Source organism: Anomaloglossus baeobatrachus, chromosome 1 (genome assembly GCF_048569485.1).
Source record: "Anomaloglossus baeobatrachus isolate aAnoBae1 chromosome 1, aAnoBae1.hap1, whole genome shotgun sequence".
Taxonomy (NCBI): domain Eukaryota; kingdom Metazoa; phylum Chordata; class Amphibia; order Anura; family Aromobatidae; genus Anomaloglossus; species Anomaloglossus baeobatrachus.
In genome coordinates this window covers 741,690,661-741,712,672 of record NC_134353.1, presented here as the reverse complement: position 1 = coordinate 741,712,672, position 22,012 = coordinate 741,690,661, and the positions used below count along the sequence as shown (strand labels likewise).

At 48.8% G+C, this 22,012-nt stretch overlaps 1 protein-coding gene across 3 annotated transcripts in view; it reads left to right on the top strand.

Annotated features, from left to right (window-relative positions):
• The window catches only part of ARL6IP4 (ARF like GTPase 6 interacting protein 4), an 87,859-nt gene that overhangs the window by 41,120 nt on the left and 24,727 nt on the right, over positions 1 to 22,012 (top strand). For all 3 annotated transcript variants that reach the window (XM_075341821.1, XM_075341820.1, XM_075341819.1), the window contains exons 2-5: positions 7,588 to 7,782; positions 10,512 to 10,862; positions 10,975 to 11,092; positions 19,971 to 20,040. In XM_075341821.1, coding sequence (XP_075197936.1) covers positions 7,611 to 7,782; positions 10,512 to 10,862; positions 10,975 to 11,092; positions 19,971 to 20,040 — 711 coding nt within the window. In that variant the 5' untranslated portion in view covers positions 7,588 to 7,610. The remainder of the gene's footprint in view (positions 1 to 7,587; positions 7,783 to 10,511; positions 10,863 to 10,974; positions 11,093 to 19,970; positions 20,041 to 22,012) is intronic.

The window sequence follows — 22,012 nt, the reverse complement described above, 5'->3', positions numbered from 1 at the left end:
CGGTTCTCACTGCTTTGCAGGAGACCGGTCTCCATCCGCAGCCCCTATGGATCTTGCTGGAAGGAGCGTTAACCCCTCTCCAGGGACATGGCCCTGCGTCTCAAAGCTAAGTATTGAGACGTTATTACCACAGAAGGTGGTCCTTCCAGGGGTCCCTTGTACTTTATTTATTGGGGACAGTGTGTTTTATCACTGTGTTAACGTTTCCGGCCGGTTCCCCAGCTTTCACTGGAGAACCGCGCCGAAGGTGCCTGCACGCTGGCCGCATTTTTAAATCTAGGCCCCGGCTTCGCCTGAGGCCTAGTTTCGATTCTCCATCCCTGCATGTCATTCACTGCAGAGGGACGGCGTGGCTCCGCCCAGCGGCTGTTTAGCACAGGGAGCGGACACTCCTCACTGAGGAAGGATTCCCTCCCCTGTATGCTTCATTTGCCCGCTCTCAGAGTAGGCCCCGCCCCCTCTCCTCGCTCCGGTCGCCATTTTCTCAGCGTTCTCTGTGTCTGCTTAAGCACCGAGATACCATCACTGTGACAAATGGGGGCCTGGGCTGGAGGACTGGAAGTACAGAAATGTATGTTAAACGGTCTGGCAGCCACACCCTCCGGTTGTGCAGCTGCTTATATTCTCTGTTTATATACTCTGCTGGGGGTCGTTCTGGAGATGCATTCTCACAGAGCCCCCACCTTTGCAGCATGTCTCACATCAGAGCAAGACTGCAAGGCTGTTATTATGCACTGCATGTACATGTACCGAGCACATAAACACAGTGATTCTTCAGCCTGGAGGGCCCCTCCAGCTGCTCCGGCAGGTGGTGCTGAGCATGCATTAGCCCCCTTCTCAGGGTGTTTCTACTGCTACGGCTCGCTCAGCAAAGCTCTCAGAGGTCTCTTCTTCTGGTCTCAGACCCCGTCCTCCTAAAAGGAGACGCAGGGTCCCCTGTCCTTCCCCGTCCCGCAGCTCTGATTCACGAGCTGACTCACTGGACGAGGAGGATGTCTTTACTGGGGGCTCGGACGCTACTTCATGTACCATTGATCTGTCCATGCAGATGCTAATGATTTGATTGCGTCCATTATATTTGTACTGGACCTCAATCCGCCTGTATCAGGGGAGTATCCCCCTCTGGCAGAAAGGCATCAGTATACCTTAAAGAGAACAAGGAGTGTGTTCCTTAACCACTCCAGTTTTCAGCCCATTGTGACCAAGCCCAGAGCCTGTCCTGTCAGACGCTCCCAGAGCGTGGTTCTGATGAGAGGTGGGCTCATTCTCCAAGGGTGGTCCCTCCGGTGTCTAGTGTTTCAGCCCGGATAGTTGTATCAGTGGCTGACGGCACCTCCCTAAGGATCCACGGTACATTACTTCGGTACTGGCTCAACCCGCCAGTATCAGAGGAGCACCCTTTCTGGCAAAAAGGGCACCAGTTTACCTGGCCTAAGAGAGCAACGAGTGTGTTCCTTAACCACTCCAGGTTTTCAGGCCACTGTGACCAGGTCTGTTCTGGCAAACACTTCCCAAAGCGTGGTGCTGAGGACGGTTTTCCCCTTCCACCAGAGGTGGTCAAGGAGTGGGCTCATTCACCAAAGGGGATCCCTCCGGTGTTTAGACCCTCAGCCCGGACCGTTGTACCAGTGGCTGATGGTTCCTCACTTACGGCCTTGCTGTCCGACAGGTTGTCCTTCTGGCCAAGTCTGTATGGAGGCGGCAGGGGTCTCGTTCTCCCCAGTTTTTGCAGCAGTGCGGGTTTTCAAGGCCATCTCTGCTTCTCTGGAGGAGATGCATTCCCTCACAGGGAATCTTGCCCGAAATGGTTACCTTAACTTCCAGACTTCTGTCTTTTTCATCCTCTGCCATATCTGCCATGCTGGAGACTCTCACCGCTCTGCGGTGGCCTCGGCTAATTTCCTCGCTATCCGCAGGCCCTGTGGCTTCGGAAGTGGAAGGCGGATACTTCTAAAAGAAGTTCCTTGCTGGACTCCCTTTTGCTGGGACCAGTCTATTCGGGAACAACTGGATGAAATTATTAAGGAAGCCCTTGGCGGGAAGAGTTCTTCCATGCCATAAAACCAGGAAACCTGTCCAGGGCAGGAATCAGTTGAGGTTTCGTTCCTTTCGTTCCTCTTTCTGATCGTTCTCTAAGCCATCGGCCTCGTCCACTAGCTCAGCCAAGGATTGTAAACCCAAATGGCGCACGAAGTCGCGTCCTCAGCAGACCGCAGGAGATGCTGCCACTAAGTCAGCCTCCTCCTGGCTATCTGGCCACGCCAGCAATGTCCTTGGTCGGTGGCAGGCTCTCCCATTTTGGCGACGTATGGTTTTTAACCCGTCTCCGATCAGTGGGTGCGAGATACATCTCCCACGGCTACAGGATAGAATTCTATCCAGCCCGCCAAACAGATTTTTTCGGTCAACTACCCCCTATTCCAAGGCCGCCGCCTTCTCACAGGCTGGGGCATTCTTGCAGGCCACTGGGGTAATTATACCGGTTCCCGACTGGGAACGGTTCTGAGATTTCTGCTTAAATCTATTCCTAGTACCCGAAGAGGACGGTGCCTCCGACCTGAATCTCAAGCTTCTCAAGCATGTTCAGGTGTGGCATTTTCGCATGGAATCTCTGCGGTCAATCAATGACCTAAGGAAGATTCCCTAGCATCCATCGACATCAGAGATGCCTATCTGCATGTGCCAATCGCAGTTTCACACCAGCATTGGCTACGTTTTGCAATCAGAGTGGTCCAATTCGTGGCTCTTCCCTTGAGGTTAGCCACGGCCCCTCGAGTATTCTCAAAGTCGGGGCAGCTGTGATTGCGGTCCTGCACCCCTAGGGGTTGGCAGTGATCCTTTTATCCTAGACAGCCTTCTAGTCTGAGCTTCATCTAGTGCAGACTGTTAGCGGATTGCCTCGCTCACTCTCGCCACTCTAGCCAATTCGGGTGGTTTGTCTTCTGTCCAAGTCCACTCTGACTTCGACCCAGAAGTTCACATACCCAGGGACGCATTTCGAGACTCTGTCGGCACTTGTGAAGCTGCTCTGAGTCAAACAGCAGTCCCTCCGCTGGCGGTCGATGTCGTCCCATCAGGCACCTAATACAGGCGCTGGATCAGATGTGGTGTCAATGGGAGCGATTCCCTTGCCCAGTTCCTTCTCCGTCCTCTGCGGCTGGATATTTTTCCGCTGTTGGAGCAAGCGGACTCCTTCCACGGAGTGGTGGCTTCGCCACAGACCAGGGGCTCTTTTCAGTGGTGGCTTCGGCCCCTCTGCCTCAGGGTCGCTCCTTCCTGACTCCGTCCCGGGTGATCCTCACCAAGATGCTAGTCTATCCGGCTGGAGAGCAGTATATCTCCACCATGGAGCGCAGGGCACTTGGACTCTGTCGGAATCAGCCCTCTGGATCAATGTGCTGGAATTCAGAGCTGTGTTTCTAGCTCTCTAAGTCTTTCACCTTCTGTTGGCGGCCAGGCACATTCGAGTCCAGTCAGACAACGCTACAGCGTTTGCCTACATCAACCTCCAGGGCGAGACACTCAGCCGCCTGGCAATGTTGGAGGTTCATCGCATTCTTCTGTGGACGGAGGACTCCTAGTCCACCATATCCGCAGCCCACATCCCAGATGTGGAAAACTGAGAGGCAGATTGTCTCAGCCGTAAAACCATGGTTCCACGATCCTCAGGTTTTTGCGGCAGACGCACTGGTTCAAGTTTGGTCCCAGCTTCGTCTGTCTTATGTGTTTCACCCTCTGGTTCTCGCCCAGAGTCCTGCGCAAGATCAGAAAGGAGGGCCGTCGGGTCATTCTCATTACTCCAGACTGACCCAGGCAAGCTTGGTACCCTGACCTGCTCCGTCTGTCCGTAGAGGTGCCATGGCATCTCCCGGACTGTCCCTCTCACGAGGTCCGTCTTTTCCGCCAGAATCTGCGGCTCTCAGATTGACGACGTGGCTTTTGAGTCATGGATCTTGACAACTTCTGGTATCCCTCCTGAAGTCATCTCCACTATGACTCGAGCTCGGAAGTATCCTTTGGCCTTTTGGCCTTGCCGACCCTTCTGTCCCTTCTACAGTCCGGTCTGCAGCTAAGACTATCCCTCAATTCCCTTAAGGAACAGGTCTCGGCTCTGTCAGTGTTGTACCAGCGGCGTATCGCCAGGCTGGCTCAGGTGCGTTCCTTCATGCAGGGCGCATCTCACATCATTCCGCCTTACCGGCGGCCCTTGGAGCCCTGGGACCTTAATTCGGTCCTCGCGGTTTTTGGAAACCCCCCTTTGAGCATCTTAGGGAGGTTTCTTTGTTTAGTTTTTCACAGAAAGTGGTCTTTCTAGTGGCCATAACTTCCCTTAAGAGAGTCCTCTGTTTAGGCTGCACTCTCTTCGGAGTCCCCCCTTTTTTGGTTTTTCATCAAGACAAGGTGGTTCTCCGTCCGACTCCGGACTTTCCCCCTAAGGTGGTTGCTGTTTCCACCTTAACCGGGGCATTTTCCCTGCCTTCCCTTTGTCCGGCTCCTATTCATCGCTTGAAAAGGCGTTGCATCCTCTGGATCCGGTGCGGGTGCTCCGGATCTATGTGTCTCGCACCGCTGTTCTTAGGCGGTGCACCTCTCTTTTGTACTGACCGTTGGTCAGCGTAAGGGCCTCTCTGCTTTTAAGCCGACCCTGGCTCGTTGGTTAGGTCGGCCATTTCCGATACCTACCAGTGTACTCAAGTGCCTCTCCCGTCGGGGATCAAGGCACACTTGACCAGAACTGTTGGTGCCTCTTAGGCTTTCAGGCCTAGGCTACGGCTCAGCAGGTCTGTCAGACTGCCACTTGGTCTAGTTTTGCATGCCTTTTTTCGTAGCACTACCAAGTGCATGCTCATGCTTCGGCAGATGCGAGCTTCGGCAGACGCCTCCTTCAGGCGGCTGTCGCCCATTTGTGAAGTTTGGTTTCGCCTACTTCTCAGTGTTTCTGTTTATTCCCACCCATGGACTGCTTTGGAACGTCCCATGGTCTGGGTCTCCCATAAAGGAACGATAAAGAAAAAGAGAATTTTGTGTACTTACCGTAAATTCTTTTTCTTATAGTTCTGCCATGGGAGACCCAGCACCCTCCCTGTTGCCTGTTGGCAGGTTTCTTGTTCCGTGTGTTATCACCGGCTGTTGTTGTAGACAGAGGTTCCGGTTATTCCGGGTTTTACTCTATCTCTACTTGTGGGTGGATGTCCTCCTTCAGCTTTTGCACTAAACTGGCTAGGACTGGCTACCAGGGGGTGTATATGCTAGGAGGGAGGAGCTACACGTTTGAGTGTAGTTACTTTGTGTGTCCTCCGGAGGCTGAAGCTATACACCCATGGTCTGGGTCTCCCATGGCGGAACTATAAGAAAAAGAATTTACGGTAAGTAAACAAAATTCTCTTTTTTTGATAGCCAGCTAGGGTAAAGCAGACAGCTGTAGCCTGCAAACCACAGCTGACAGCTTCACCTTGGCTGGTGATCAATTTGGAGGGCTCCCCAAGCTGTTTGTTTTTTTTTTTAAATTATTTATTTATAAATAATTTAAAAAAACAAAAAAAAAAAAAAACGTAGGGTCCCCCCAAATTAGATCACCAGCCAAGGTGAAGCTGACAGCTGGGGTCTGGTATTCTCAGGGTGGGAAGAGCCATGGTTATTGGACTTTTCCCAGCCTAAAAATAGCAGGCCGCAGCCGCCCCAGAAGTGGCGCATCCATTAGATGCGCCAATTCTGGCGCTTCGCCCCAGCTCATCCCGCGCCCTGGTGCGTTGGCAAATGGGGTAATAAATGGGGTTGATACCAGGTGTGTAATGTCACCTGGCATCAAGCCCAGCAATTAGTTATGTCACGGCGTCTATCAGATACCCGACATAACTAATTGACAGTAATAAAAAAAAAAATTGACAACAAAAAAAATTTATTTGAAAAAACACTCCCCAAATCATTCCCTGATTGACCAATTTATTGAAAAGAAAAGAAAAAAAATCCGCTGTAATCCATTTGGACGTCCCACGTCGACTCTGGACCTTCTAGAATATGGGGGACACGTTCAGGGAACGTATCCCCCATTTTCTAGTATTGCAGACCCTCCATTTGAGGAGAGTGGGTGCAAAGAATCTGCACCCACCCTCCCTGGGTCACAGCTGCAGTGTGCCGAGCAGCAGCAGCCAGCGTCTCACAACACAGGAAGCTGTCAGCTGCTCGGCACATGTGACCGCACTCACTGGCGTCTGCTGTGAAGGAGGAGGGGGCCGCGGGGGATCAGTGCTCCGACAGGTATGTATGACACCGGGGAACACCGGGGGGGATCCGGCAGGGCCTAGGGAGCAGGTTTCTGTCGCATGTGTTATGGCACATACGACAGAAACCATAAGAAAAGTGTAAATGCGGCCGGCGCGCTGCTGTGCTCGCCGGTGCGCGCGGCCATCTTGGATTTTCGGGAGGGGGTTGGGGGTCGGAGGGGGCACTTTGGGGATACCGAGGGGACCCGAAAGGACCGGGGGATGAGATTTATCTCCCATCTGACATGTTTGTTTATGCCAGATGGGAGATAAATGATTTTTTACCGGCGCGGTCATTTACTGTAACCTGATCATCGGTATACGGTGTATACCGGTCATCAGGTGAGCGGGGACCGGAAAAACCGGCCAGAATCATGATCTCCAGGGTCTCAGCTACCCCCGGCAGCTGAGACCCTGGAAATTTTCTGACTCTGGGGGGCGCTAGACCCTTTTTTCCGACCGCCGTTAAAAAGCGGCGGATCGGAAGAAGTACCCTAATTTGTCGCCGTTAAAAGGCGTATCAGCGGTCGTTAAGGGGTTAAAGTAGAATTAAACTATGTTATCAGAGAGATATATTCTCCCTTTATTTCAAGCCTGGAAAGATTAAAGGGAACCTGTCACCAGGTTTTTCCCTTGTGAGCCGCGGCCACCACCAGTGAGCCCTTATATAAAGCATTCTAGAATACAGTATTTAAGAGCCCAGGCTGCTGTGTATACCATAAAAAAGCACATTTATAATACTCAGGGGGAGGTCAAGTGGGTGTCCCTGCTCTTGGTCCGGCGCCTCCTCCATCTTGTGCGATCGCCGTCCTCCTTTTCTGAGACCCGTATGGATGGTGCGTAAATAGTAACTATTAAAGTGTATGCTAAATGACTAGAATATTCTCTAGGGGGACGACTAACCTATATTAGAAAGAGACCTTACCCCTTTTACAACTGCAACCCTGGTGTAATGGCAAAGTCCAAACTGTAGAATTCTATACAGATACTTTGCTCTTACTGGAGAAGGAAACTTGGCTATTTATTCTGAACAGACAGATCTGTGGAATGGTTATTATTTGGTATCTTACAAAGCTATATAAAATTAAGTTTTATTATCCACAATAAACATGTTAAGGCTTCAGCGGTTAGTCTTAGTACATAACAAATTGTAAGGGAACAACTGCTGCACAAACTACAGTACAATGAATATAATGGAGCACACTAGATTTGCAGTTAATCCCAATTTCTGCTAACTCCTTTTTTTAATTGATTTTTCTCATGTGCAATACTGACCTTTTCTGGTAGCATGGCGGCTTTCTAACATGTTACTTTTGCTTTACAGTAAACCTTTCTAAAGGAGCCATCATGGGCAAAATTGATAAAGAAATGAAATGCCGCAGTAGAAGTCGTTCAGATTCTCGTCACAAATCTCTTAAAAAGAAATCTACTTCTCGCCATAGAGGGAGCAGCAGCAGTGCTTCACCTCCACGGAAGAGCTCTTCTCATGCCAAATATCATGCGGATACGTCTAGGAAAGGTTGGTGATGGAGTCAGTTAGGTGCTGGACATAGTTTTAGCCGGGCACCACTTTTACTGCTCTTTTCTCTCCTCGGTAACAATTGATTCTGTATTACTTAGTCCAGTCAAAATACGGTTTGACCCGGAACAAATTCCAAGAAAGTGTTTTATGATTTATTTTACATTTTTTTTTTTTTTACTATTATATGTGGGGAACAACATATTAAGTTTTACAAAAATTGATCACCACAAAGGTCCTAACTATGACGTCATAAGACTATGACAGCCATCGCTAAAAATAACGAATATTTCCCGATTTCAAAGCTGTAGCTGTAGGTTACAGAAGAGTTTGCATTTTGCATACTATATATTTTCATATAGCAATTTTTAGACAAAGTTTTATACTAACTACATGGACAGGCGAGGTCATGACGTTATCAATGAAGTCATGACATACATGTACATTTCTAGAAATTATAGAATTAATACACAGTGCATTTTAAGACCTACTTCAATGAATAACCGTGTCAGTTCAATAGTCACTATTTTCATCATCAGACACTGCTTCCTCGCTCATATTGTCACAATGCCCTTCTTGACATGGTCCGCATACCCGTGAACAGGTAAGTCCGTGTCTTTTGCAAGTGCATCGAAATGTACTACAACCACGAGAACAATTGCATTGAATTATTTTCAGAAGTGTTTCTGGCGCGGGTGAAGTATCCATCATCACTGGAACTAGACTGTTGTTCTGCAATTCCCATCCCAATTCAGTAGTGTCCATGACCTCTCCATTGTTTATCCAAAGCATCACTTGGAGGTAACTCCAAAGGGCATGATACTTCGTTGCAGAGGAGGTCGGTGGCAGTCGTGCAAGTGTAACAAAGATTTTGGCTGAACCAACTTTTTTGCAGAGAGTAGAATACCTCATTGCAGACAGATTGTCTCCAGGTTTGACCCCGAACAATGCGACCATCGCTTTACACCCAGCGTCTTCAATCTCCGCTATGTTTTTCTTAGGTGTGGAAAACATTTTAGCACAGCTATTTAAGACAGTCTCCCTTCAAAACCTTGTGTAGACCGAGTTTTTTCCGATTCCAAAAACCGCTGAAGTGGTATCGCACCCGTGAATGCATGCAGGAACAGAAAACTGCTGCAGACATGGTTTCCCAGGAACTTCTCCATAACCTTAATGTTATATACTGTTGCAGGACTTCCTTTATCCGAGTAGAAATAAAGCTGAAACGAGATTGATAAGAGACTGTTTGTTTGTTCTCCACTCTCGAAAGGAAGTCCTCCTTTTTCCCGACAAATTTCGTTCCTTCAGCAATGTTCACTTGTTCGATTTTTTTTTTTTTTTTTTTTTTTTTTTTTTTTTTTTTTTTTTTTTTGCGCTGTCGCTGATGGGTAATGTCCTTAGTGTTTGGTCCTCCAATGTAACCATCAAATACTATCGTAGCCGTACCATGGTGCTTTTACTGTGAAAGATGCATAGTCTTCAGCGATTGAACAATATGTCTTTCCTTCTGACCACTTCAGTAGATGGAGAAGAGAACCTCCGTCAAGAACATAATGTTCCACTTCTGGTACATCCTTGAGTACTGTCATCTGAACTCTGTTCTTTTATAGCAGCCATCAGTTGTGCTTTGGTTTGCGTAAGAGATGTTTTGCCTCAAAGAGGGATGGTGGGTATGGTGAAAGTTCATAGGCCATCACCTCATCAAGGGAAAGATCAGCAGTTTGAGACACCACAAGAAACCTTTGGAACAAAAGAGCGGGGTCTATTGTTTTGTCCTTAGCAACGTCAATTGCCTAACTGGATGCCAGGGTCTTGGCTTTCATTGACTGCTTGTACTTAACTGAAAACAGTGATTGACCCTCCATTGTTGCCACTATTTCTCTGCCAATGGTGAACAGGTTATGGACATTCACATCCTTATTTGCATTGACACCGGTGATAATGTTGCAAAGAGACACTTCATCAGAGAAAGGTGAAAAGGTCTCGAGTTTATCTGCAATTTTCTCCAGGTCTTTACGATCTCTTCTCGTCCTTGACGTTCTTGCCTCCTTGTGTTGTTCACTGGTGACCAAGCTCTGGCGAGTGAAACCCTGAATTGAATCACTGTAGGAAGAGGACACTGGCACAAACAGAGTCCACAAGGCCCTCTGATGTTCGGACATTCCACTTCCTCTGGTGAGTCCTCCTGCAGTTTTTAGGGAGCGCATCAGAGCTTGCTTGATGACTAGGTCGCAACCCAGGCCTGCCCACTACTGATCAGTACGCCTTACAACATGCAAGTCATTCATAAATTGTTAAATAATAAATATAATAGTAGTAATTGTAAAAGAAATATGATAGACACTGAAAGACAAGTCACCTTTAACATTTTACAGCTTTGGCAGCCATATTTTTTGACGTCACATTTGGACCCTTTGTGGTAACCCTATCTTGGTAAACTTTTAGTATGTTTTTCCCTACATGTAATACTACCGAAAAAAAAACAATAAAACGCTTTCTTGGAATTTGTTCAGGGTAAAGGATTTTATTTTTCGTATTTTCACTGGACTAAATGGGTGTACAGCGACTGTGGTCCTTAGAAGCACAGTGGTCCTGTGTGTTTGGATATCGTGCACTACATAGCCGTGCTGCTTTTATTTACATTATGCTATATATGAATACACACTTGCTTAACAATTGACCCATACTATGTTGTTGTTGTTTTTGTTTTTTGTTTTTTTTTATTTCAGAGAAAGGAAAAAAGAGACAGAGGAAGGTGAGCACTTCTTCATCCTCCTCATCCTCTCCGTCAGAGAAGAGGAAAAGAAGAAAACGGAAGGCTAGTACATCGTCTTCATCATCATCCTCATCATCAAGTAGTTTAGATGATTCAACTGACAGCTGTGGAAACGGGAGTCAGAAGAAAAAGAAAAAAGATAAAAAAGTAAAAAAGAAAAGGGTGAAAAAGAAAAACAAAAAACAGAACAAGAAAGATATGGACAAAGGAAAAGGCCAAGAAACCACAGAGAGCACTGACGATTTTCATCCTGGACCCTCTCTAGATCTGTGGCAGAAGGAGTCTATGGAAAGCACTGGGCCAGGTAAACAGGCTATAATTCTGGACTCTGGAGACTAAGCCAACATATAAGATTGCTTTTCTGCCCTTTAATGGGTTCCTTCACCAAATCAATGTTATTTCTGTTTGTCCATAAGTTTTAACAGATGAGCAAAAAACTCGTATTCAAGCAATGAAACCAATGACCAAGGAAGAATGGGATGCTCGTCAGAGTGTTATCCGCAGAGTGGTGGATCCAGAAACTGGTAGAACAAGGTGACCATATTGCTTAATAGTAATTCCACACTTCAAATGCTTTGTTTACAAAATTTTTACTATTTTGTGAGCAGAACCAATCATATTTGGAGATAGTAAAATAACAGTGGTTTTCTCCAGGCAGAAAGCTGCAGCTGGCTACTGCATGTAGCTCTGTATATCGGCGCCTGCTAACAGACAACGGTACAAGAGGCACGCTCAGGACGGTCATTGTATATCAGCAGCCGTGTGCTCTCTGCCATGGAGGAGCAGACTCTAATCTGCAGGAAGATACGAATGCTGTCAATGACCACATGCTGCTCCTGTGCATTCAGGCTACAAAAGGAAAACCTGATTGCCTGGGTGTTTTCTAGTCATACTGGATTTTTGCCAGCATAGAGTGGTCACAGCTGAGTTTGCTGACGTCGTGGCAACAAAGCGGTAGCATCTCATCTGCTGTGCTGGGAGTACGGGGCGAGAGAGAGAGAGAGAGATCAACCTAGGACTTAGTGGCAGCTATGGGCTGCTGCCATTAACTCCTTATTACCCCGATTGCCACCGCACCAGGGCAATTCGGGATGAGCCGGATAGAGTCCCAGGACTGTCGCATCTAATGGATGCGGCAATTCCGGGCGGCTGCTGGCTGATATTGTTAGGCTGGGGGGCTCCCCATAACGTGGGGCTCCTCATCCTGAGAATACCAGTCTTCAGCCGTATGGCTTTATCTTGGCTGGTATCAAAATTAGGGGGGACCGCACGCCGTTTTTTTTAAAATTATTTATTGTACTGCACTACATAGACCCGCCCACCAGCGGCTGTGATTGGTTGCAGTGAGACAGCTGTCACTCAGCGTGGAGACGGGGTCTGACTGCAACCAATCATAGGCACTGGTGGGCGAGGGAAGTAGGGAATAAGAGATGGAATAATGAGCGGCCGGCATTTTCAAAAGCAGGAGAAGCCGCCTGAGTAGTGTGACAGCTGTGCAGCGCCCGTGATCGGTGAGTATGAGAGAGGGGGAGAGACCGACCGACATAGAGAGACCAGGAGTTATTTTAAACGATTTAGATCGTTCTGCTGAACATGCTGAGCATGCTCCGTAGAACGTGACACAATCCGTCATCTGATTCCGCTGCTTAGCGCATAGGCAATCATTAAACACCTTGGCGGATTCTAATGGAATCCGTCAAGGTGCGTTATTTTAATGACCCAAAATACACTACATGCAGTGTTCCCTCCGCCTGACGTTAACGGACTGCGCTATTCACCATAGTGGCGGATTGCGCTGAACGCAAGTGTGAAAGCAGCCTAACTGGCAAGCTGCCGCTCTGTTGATGTGATATGATTGGAAAAAGTTGAATTATTGGCAGGAGTGGTCTGTGACTGCTCGGTGCCGGGCACAACAGGCAGGTAAGTAGCAACGACCTGCCTGTTAGTATTTATGCACTTTTTTTTTTTTTTTTTTTAAGGTATCGGATACACCCTTTAACTTGTGCTTTGCGCAGATCACTTACGTCTGGGTTTCTATCTAACTTTGCAAAAATTGTCACTTGGATAGAGCCATTTAGTATTCTGAGGCAAATTGGTCTCCATAAGACTAAATGCTCCAGCAGTGTCCTGTGTTTTTAGGAATGTGTAAAATCAAGGTCAACCACAATTTTGTCTAAAAAGACCGGACACCCGTGTAACAGTGACCTTACAAAGTCCAGTGACTCGAACTGCCTCATTATAATGATTGGTTCCAGTGGAATTTCCATCTGAATCCCATTTTTCATAATTTAAACAGAAGCCACAAGATAAATGCTTGACGCAGATCACTGGATAAATAGAAACTTAAATTTAAAGGTGCTAAAAAAAAATAAAATGTTAGGTTCTCCAGAATGGAACCAACCATCCCTTTAAAAAAAACCCTCTCATTTTGGTCCATCATTTGTTAACAGAAGTATATGGGATTTCCATGTTAATGGAAACCCAAAGGCTCTGCAAAAGTGACATGATTTCCAGAAACCAATCCACTAAAATCTACAATTCCAAAGTTAAATGCCCTGCATAATACCCAAACCACAGTTCTCTTACACAAGTATGGCATTGCTGTAGCAGGGAGATTTACGGGGTCCGTGTCTCAAGGAGCACAAGCTGGGCACAATATATTGCACACTAAATTGGCCTATTTGCAATTTTCACTCTTAACATACGAGTGCTTATTTCTGGAAAAAATTAAGGGATAAGAAGTCATTTCACCTGTAGAGTAATCCCTTTAGGGGCTTTTCTTTATCGTTCCTTTGGGAGACCCAGACCATGGGTGTTTAGCTTCTCCCTCCGGAGGACACACAAAGTACTACACTAAAAAGTGTAGCTCATCCCTCTGAGCTTATACACCCCCTGGTAGCCAGTCCTAGCCAGTTTATCGCTTTGTGTTCAGGAGGTCATACATCCACACATGCATTCTCATCTGATTTGTTTGACTTTTGGAAAGAGTTTGAAGAAAAGCGGGTCCATGTCTGGACCCCCGGCATGTCCCTTCTCACCCCACTGTGTCTGCGGTGTTGTTAAGGTTGATTTACAAGGCTGAAACCTTACATGCCGCGCTCCTTCACCATCCCTTCTGGGCTCTGGCTTGAAGTGGGAGCCAGCACGGTCTCCATGCCAGGCAGGAGTCCGGTCTCCATCCACAGCCCCTTGAGGATTCTGTTGAACCGGAGCACTCATCCCCAGGGACATGGCCCTGCGTCTCAGCAGCTAAGTACCTGAGACGTTTATGTTGGGGGTCCTGGTTCTTTATTGTATGGGGAGAGTATGCTGTATGTGATTGTTTTTAACTTTTCCGGCGGGTTCTCCAGCTTTTGCCAGAGAACCGCGCCGATGGTGCCTGCTTGTCGGCCTCGCCGATTAAATTTAGGCCCCAGCTTCGCCGGAGGCCTAGTTTCATTTTCCTGCCCTCGCATGTCACTCATGCAGAGGGACAGGTTCGGCTCCTCCCGGCGGCCACACCACACAGGGGAGGGACACTCCCCACTGCTGGGGCGTCCCTCCTTCCCTGCAGGTCTCTATAGCCCTCCAGTTCCCGCTCTTTTATAGGAACGCCCCATTTCTCAGGCAGAGTTCACTCTGCTCTGGGACATCCTGCATTCTGCATCTCTGCTGAGGTGCTGCGCACTGGGGGACCGGGCTTCGGGATCTGGAGGGCACACAACACCGCGCTCAGCGGTCTGGTAAGCCACAGCCGGTCTCCGGTTGTGGACCTCTGTATATTCTCCCTGGGGTTCATTCTCTGCAAAGCCCCCACTCCAGCAGCATGTCTCACACAAGGAGCAAGGCTCCAAAGCTTTATGCTGCATGCACTGCATGTAAGCTCCTGCTGCCTGAGCCGAGCATTTATCCACACTGTGATGGTTGCTCTAACCTGGCGGTGCCACAGCCTGGAGTCTCACCCCCAGTGGTCTCTCAGGCTGCTGCTGCTGCACCTGTGACTGAACCCCCGGCCTGGGTAGAGTCCTTTTCTAGGTCCATATCCCAGTCATTTGGTGAGTCCATGGGACTTCTGTCCAGGACTCTGAATATGCATCAGCCCCCCTCACAGGGTGCCTCTAATACTCTTGACAGAGGACTCCTATCCTCTGACCTCCGTCCATCAGAGCTCACGGAGGATTCATCATCTGATCCCAGACCCCGTCCTTCTAAGAGAAGGCACAGGGTTTCCTCCCCCTCCCCATCCCACGGCTCTGTCTCAAGAGCTGACTCTCAAGATGAGGAGGATGCCCTCACTTGGGGCTCGGAGGCTATGTATCCCATCGATTTCTCTGAGGGTGACTCGGACCTTAGTGATTTGATTGCTTCTATTAATTCTGTGCTGGATCTCAATCCGCCAGTGTCAGAGGAGCAACTCTCTTTGGCAGAAAAAAATCAGTTTACCTCGCCTAAGAGAGTGAAGAGTGTGTTCTTTAACCACTCCAGTTTTCAGACCGCTGTGACCAAACCCAGGGCCTGCCCTGACAAACGCTTTCCAAAGCGTGGTTCTGATGACCGGTTTCCATTTCCACCTGAGGTGGTCAAGGAGTGGTCTCACTCCCCAAAGGTAGACCCCCCCCCCCCGGTGTCTAGGCTCTCAGCCCGGACCGTTGTCGGTGGCTGACGGCACCTCACTTAAGGATTCCACTGACCGTCAGATTGACCTTCTGGCCAAATCTGTGTATGAAGCTGCGGGGGCCGCGTTTTCCCCGACTTTTGCAGCAGTGTGGGCTCTCAAAGCCATCTCTGCTTCTCTAGAGGAGATGCATTCCCTCACCAAGGAATCTATGCCTGAGATGGTTACCTTAACTGCTCAGGCTTCAGCTTTTTCATCTTATGCCATGTCTGCCATGCTAGAGGCTGCTCACAGCACTGCGGTGGCTTCAGCTAATTCTCTTGTTATCCGCAGGATTTTGTGGCTTTGAGAGTGGAAGGCAGATGCTTCTTCCAAGAAGTTTCTTGCTGGGCTCCCTTTTGCTGGTTCACGGCTGTTTGGTGAACAGCTGGATGAAATCATTAAAGAAGCTACTGGCGGGAAGAGTACTTCCATGCCACAAACCAAGACCAGGAAACCCGCCCAGGGTAGGAATCAATCGAGGTTTCGTTCCTTACGTTCCTCCAACTGGTCATCCTCTAAGCCTTCCGCCTCGTCCGCTAACTCAGCCAAGGATAAGAAATCCAACTGGCGCCCAAAAGCGCGTCCGCAGAAGACCGCAGGAGGTTCTGCCACTAAGGCAGCTTCCTCATGACTCTCGGCCCGCTCCAACCACGTCCTTAGTCGGTGGCAGGCTCTCCCACTTTGGCGACGCTTGGTTAAAGCAAGTCTCCGATCAGTGGGTGAGAGACATCCTATCTCACGGCTACAGGATAGAATTCTCTTCCAGCCCTCCAAACAGATTTTTTCTCTCAACTCCCCCCTGCTCCAAGGCCGCCGCCTTCTCGCAGGCCGTGGCGTCCTTGCAGGCAAACGGAGTGATTGTCCCAGTTCCCGCTCAGGAACGGTTCAGAGGTTTTTACTCAAATCTCTTCCTAGTTCCAAAAAAGGACGGTACCTTCCAGCCCATCCTGGATCTCAAGCTTCTCAACAAGCATGTTCGGGTGCGGCATTTTCGCATGGAGTCCCTGCGATCAGTCATTGCCTCTATGACCCAAGGGGAGTTCCTGTTGTCCATCGACATCAGAGATGCCTATCTACATGTGCCAATCGCAGTGTCACATCAGCGTTGGTTACGTTTTGCGATAGGAGAGGATCATTTCCAATTCGTGGCTCTCCCCTTCGGGTTAGCCACGGCCCCTCGGGTATTCACCAAGGTCATGGCGGCAGTGATTGCGGTCCTGCACCTCCAGGGGTTGGCAGTGCTCCCTTATCTGGACGACCTTCTGGTCAAGGGTCCATCCAGCGCAGACTCTCAGCGGAGTGTTTCGCTCACTCTCGCCACCCTAGCCCAATTCGGGTGGATTGTCAATCTTCACAAATCCACTCTGACTCCGACTCAGAGTCTCACGTACCTAGGGATGCAGTTCGAGACTTTGCCGGCACTTGTGAAGTTGCCCTTAATCAAACAGCAGTCTCTCCGGCTAGCGGTGCGCTCTCTCCTGAGGCCCCGCCGTTATTCCCTCAGGCGCCTGATGCAGGTGCTGGGTCAAATGGTGGCTTCCATGGAGGCGGTTCCCTTTGCCCAGTTCCATCTGCGTCCGCTGCAGCTGGACATCCTCCGCTGGTGGCACAAGCGGCCTTCCTCCTTACAGAGGTTAGTGGCTCTGTCGCCACGGACCAGGAGCTCTCTTCAGTGGTGGCTTCGACCCCTCTCCCTGTCCCAAGGGCGCTCCTTCCTGGCTCCGTCCTGGGTGATTCTCACCATGGATGCCAGCCTATCCGGCTGGGGAGCGGTATGTCTCCACCACAGAGCGCAGGGCACTTGGACTCCGTCCGAGTCAGCCCTTTCAATCAATGTGCTGGAAACCAGAGCTGTGCTTCTAGTTCTCCTAGCCTTTCACCACCTGTTGGCGGGCAGGCACATTCGAGTCCAGTCAGACAACGCGACAGCGGTTGCCTACATCAATCACCAAGGCGGGACACGCAGCCGCCTGGCAATGTTGGAGGTCCAACGCATCCTTCAATGGGCGGAGGACTCAAAGTCCACCATATCCGCAGTCCACATCCCTGGCGTAGAAAACTGGGAGGCAGATTATCTCAGCCGTCAATCCGTGGACGGTGGCGAGTGGTCCCTGCACCCGGCAGTGTTTCAGTCAATCTGCCGCAAATGGGGCACTCCGGACGTGGACCTAATGGCATCCAGTCACAACAACAAGGTTCCGGTTTACGTGGCTCGCTCCCACGATCCTCAGGCCTTCGCCGCGGACGCTCTGGTTCAAGACTGTTCCCAGTTTCGTTTGTCCTACGTGTTTTCCCCCTCTAGCTCTCTTGCCCAGAGTCCTGCGCAAGATCAGAATGGAGGGCCGTCGAGTCATCCTCATTGCACCGGACTGGCCCAGGCGAGCTTGGTATCCGGACCTGCTCCAACTGTCCGTGGAGATGCCGTGGCTCTCGCAAGGTCCGTTTTTCCGCCCGAATTCTGCGGCACTCAAATTGACGGCGTGGTTCTTGAGTCCTGGATTTTGACGGCTTCTGGTATTCCTCCTGAAGTCATCTCCACTATGACCCGGGCCCGTAAGTCTTCCTCCGTCAAGATCTATCGCAGGACTTGGAAAATTTTCCTGTCCTGGTGTCGCTCTTCCGGCCGTTCTCCTTGGCCTTTCTCGTTGCCAACCCTTCTGTCTTTTTTACAGTCCTGTCTGCAGCTAGGACTGTCCCTTAACTCTCTCAAGGGACAATTCTCAGCACTATCAGTGCTGTTCCAGCGGCGTATCGCCCGGCTGGCTCAAATCCGCACCTTCATGCAAGGTGCGTCTCACATCATTCCGCCTTATCGGCAGCCCTTGGATCCCTGGGACCTTAACTTGGTCCTCACGGTATTGCAGAAACCCCCCCTTTGAGCCTCTTAGGGAGGTTTCTTTGTATCGTCTTTCTCAAAAGGTGGCCTTTCTAGTTGCCATAACTTCTCTCAGGAGAGTCTCTGATTTGGCTGCGCTCTCCTCGGAGTCACCTTTTTTTTGGTTTTTCACCAAGACAAGGTAGTTCTCCGTCCGACCCCGGACTTTCTTCCTAAGGTGGTCTCTCCCTTCCACCTTAACCAGGATATTTCCTTGCCTTCCTTCTGTCCGGCCCCTGTTCATCGCTTTGAGAAAGCGCTGCATACTCTAGATCTGGTGCGTGCTCTCCGGATTTATGTGGCTCGCACCGCTGCGCTTAGGCGGTGCACCTCTCTTTTTGTGCTAACCACAGGGCGGCGCAAGGGTCTCTCTGCTTCTAAGCCGACCTTGGCCCGTTGGATTAGATCGACCATTTCGGACGCCTACCTGAGTACTCAGGTTCCTCCCCCGCCGGGGATCAAAGCACACTCGACCAGAGCTGTCGGTGCCTCTTGGGCTTTTAGGCACCAGGCTACGGCTCAACAAGTCTGTCAGGCTGCCACTTGGACTAGCCTGCATACCTTTTCGAAGCACTACCAAGTGCATGCTCATGCTTCGGCAGATGCGAGCTTGGGCAGACGCATCCTTCAGGCGGCTGTCGCCCACTTGTGAAGTTAGGCTCCGCCTACTTCGTAGTTTTTTCTGTTTATTCCCACCCAGGGACAGCTTTGGAACGTCCCATGGTCTGGGTCTCCCAAAGGAACGATAAAGAAAAAGAGAATTTTGTTACTTACCGTAAATTCCTTTTCTTATAGTTCCGTATTGGGAGACCCAGCACCCTCCCTGTTGCCTGTTGGTAATTTTCTTGTTCCGTGTGTTATCACCGGCTGTTGTCGTGGACAGAGTCTCCGGTTGTTCCGGTTCTTACTCGGTTCTACTTGTGGGTGGTTATTCTCCTTCAGCTTTTGCACTAAACTGGTTAGGACTGGCTACCAGGGGATGTATAAGCTCAGAGGCAGGAGCTACACTTTTAAGTGTAGTACTTTGTGTGTCCTCAGGAGGCAGAAGCTAAACACCCATGGTCTGGGTCTCCCAATACGGAACTATAAGAAAAAGAATTTACGGTAAGTAACAAAATTCTTTTTTTTCTGCAAAATAACTGCATCCATTATGCAGTGTTTCTGCAGCGATTTGAAGCGCACATGTGCTGTCAAATCGCTGCAGAATATTCAGCAGTTACGTGCGCATGAGCTTTTAGTGTGCATTTAGCATAGTTTGCCCATGGTGATTGGCTTTGTGGAGGAAAATCTCTATGGGTAAGTTTGTGCTTCACGCACACTAGCACTGCTACACTATTTTAGGGGCAACTATCATAGTAATATTGGTCCACTGATAGGGTTAGTTATGTAGCTTCATTATTTATGAACTGGTCTTACCATTTTGTATTAATCTATATTGCTTATACCCATATGTATTTGATTTATTCTTCGTGGGGTTTTTTTTCTCCATTATTTGATCTGTTCACATGTGATATAGTCTATAATTTTGTCTTTTTAAAACCACACACTTAAAGTTGTATTGATTTTTATTTGAATTTTTTTTTGGTTTCTCCAATTTCTCTCTCCCCTGGTATATCAATATTCTCAGGAATACTCCACCTACCTCATATTAGAGGGAGCCCTCCTTTTTTGACAGTTTTACATTTTTGTGTTCTATGAATCTAGTGCTGCAGACACTACATTCATTGTTTTTACCCACCGCCCATGTAATGTATAGTATATTTACAGCATACATCCTCTTACTTTTCATAAACACTCATAGCCCAACATGACCAATGCTTGTATCAGACTGTAAATATTTTGTTGTGCTCCCATATGGTCATAGACAATTACTGACCTGCACTCTATTGTTTCTTGTACAGACTTATTAAGGGAGATGGTGAAGTACTTGAAGAAATTGTAAGCAAAGATCGGCACAGAGAGATTAACAAGGTGTGTATGTAATAATACTGGAGTAATAGCTTGTAGGAATCCTGCTATAAGTGGTTGATGAAATCCTCTCCTATTGACTGCAGGTAAGCTGTATGGGAACTGGGCAACTGTAGGTACACTGCTCATGTAGCTGTCAGAGGAGTGACTGCATAGCTGGGGACACTGGATGGGCACCATCCATTTTGTCAATGTATTCTAACACAGTATTTATACATTATTTATTTTTTTGAAACCCATATTTCTCTAGCGCTTGGAGAACTCAGGAAACCATTGGTGTATGCTACTGGCTCTAGGAGGCTGACAATGGGCAAGAAAACAAAGTTAGCTCCTCCTCAGGATACACCCACCAACTGCAGCCAAGCTTATCCATTTTAGCTTAGGCTGCTTTCACACATCCGGTTTGAGCACTGCGGCTCAATCCGGCTGTAAAACCTATGCGGCGACAAAACCGCATCCTTTGCATAAGTTTTTTTTACATGCGGCCCGTCTGGTTTTTGCCGCTTACGGCACGCTACTGAGCATGCGCAGTGGCAAAAACCGCATGCGGCGGCCGGATGCGTTTTTTGCCGGATCGCACCGCATCCGGCGTCCATAGGCATGCATTGGAAAATGCGCCGCATTGGTAGGATGCGTCGCGATGCAGTTTTTTTGCCGGACAAAAAAACATGCCAGGCAACGTTCCATCCGGCCACCGCATCGGCTAAATCTGCCGCATCCGGCAAAAAACGGACCAAACGCAAGGCCATGCGGCACAACCTGGCACTAATGAAAGTCTATGCAAAAAAAAAACGCAACCGGCGGCAAAAAAAAAATGGTTGCGTTTTTTGTGCAAAGTGTCGGATTGTGCCGCACAGCAAAAACCAGATGTGTGAAAGCAGCCTTAGTGTCTGTAGTAGGCAGACACAGGGCTGCACTCAGCCGCAAATCTACCAATTGTAGTTTTTTGTTAATGACTTCCTTTTTTTTTTTTTTTTTCTTGGTGATTGGGCAGCAGAGTGGAGTTGTCACTCTGTCATCCCACCTAGCGAATAAGAACACAGTGTAGGGTCGCATTACTACTGTTATCTCTCGTGTCTGTCCAGCAGGGCCCTACCACCTCAAGAGTGTTTGTGGCTTCCAGACGTCTTGCTCATTGTACTGAGAAGATGGATGGGTATCTCCAGGATAGACATCTCCCCCTTGTCATTAGATCCCATCTGACAGCGGGGCTCCGGATTTCCCAAAAAAATGATAAAATATTAGATATACATGTTTTTTTAACATTTTTACATTTTCCTTTTATATATGCAAAGTACTAGACTGTGTAAGGGCGTCTCAGTAGGAATTCCTAATCCTTCCACCACTATTTTCTCCTTCCCTGCCATTTATTACCATCTTTCCGGGCTTCGCCATGACCTGCCAGTCTTTTGTCCCATGCCTCCAGTCATCCTGACCAATCGTATGCATGCATGCTTGTTGTGCACCTTTTTCCTGACACCGCCGACCACTCTGGTCTATCAGGTCCCCCACCTCTGTTCCTTGGCACCATGGCTACAGATGCTGGCTCCATACACCGCACAGGCTCCATATCCAGGGTAAACCGCGTTATTGCCCTTAGAGCTCTTCTCTTAGCACATTTTCTCCCATATTTTTATTTTTACATTCAACCACTACATAATCTCACCAGAAGCCCCCTTCACCCGCCACAATGAACAGCCCAATTTCTCCCTTCCTGGGTGGATAAGAGCATGCTAGCTGGTCCAGGCAAATTACTGGACAGTACCTCCTAGGATACAGATGAGATATCCATGAGCCGCCTTGTATGTTTCGCTCACTTACGCTTCCTCGCTCAAAATGTCTTACTTCTGGTCACCAGAGTTTATCGCTTCCCTCGCATCGTTACCTGGTTCAGATCTGTCTGTTTCGACCATGGTATCCTGACCCTCGACTGCTGCATGGAGCGTCTACCAGCCAATAACCGCCTGGTACTTGG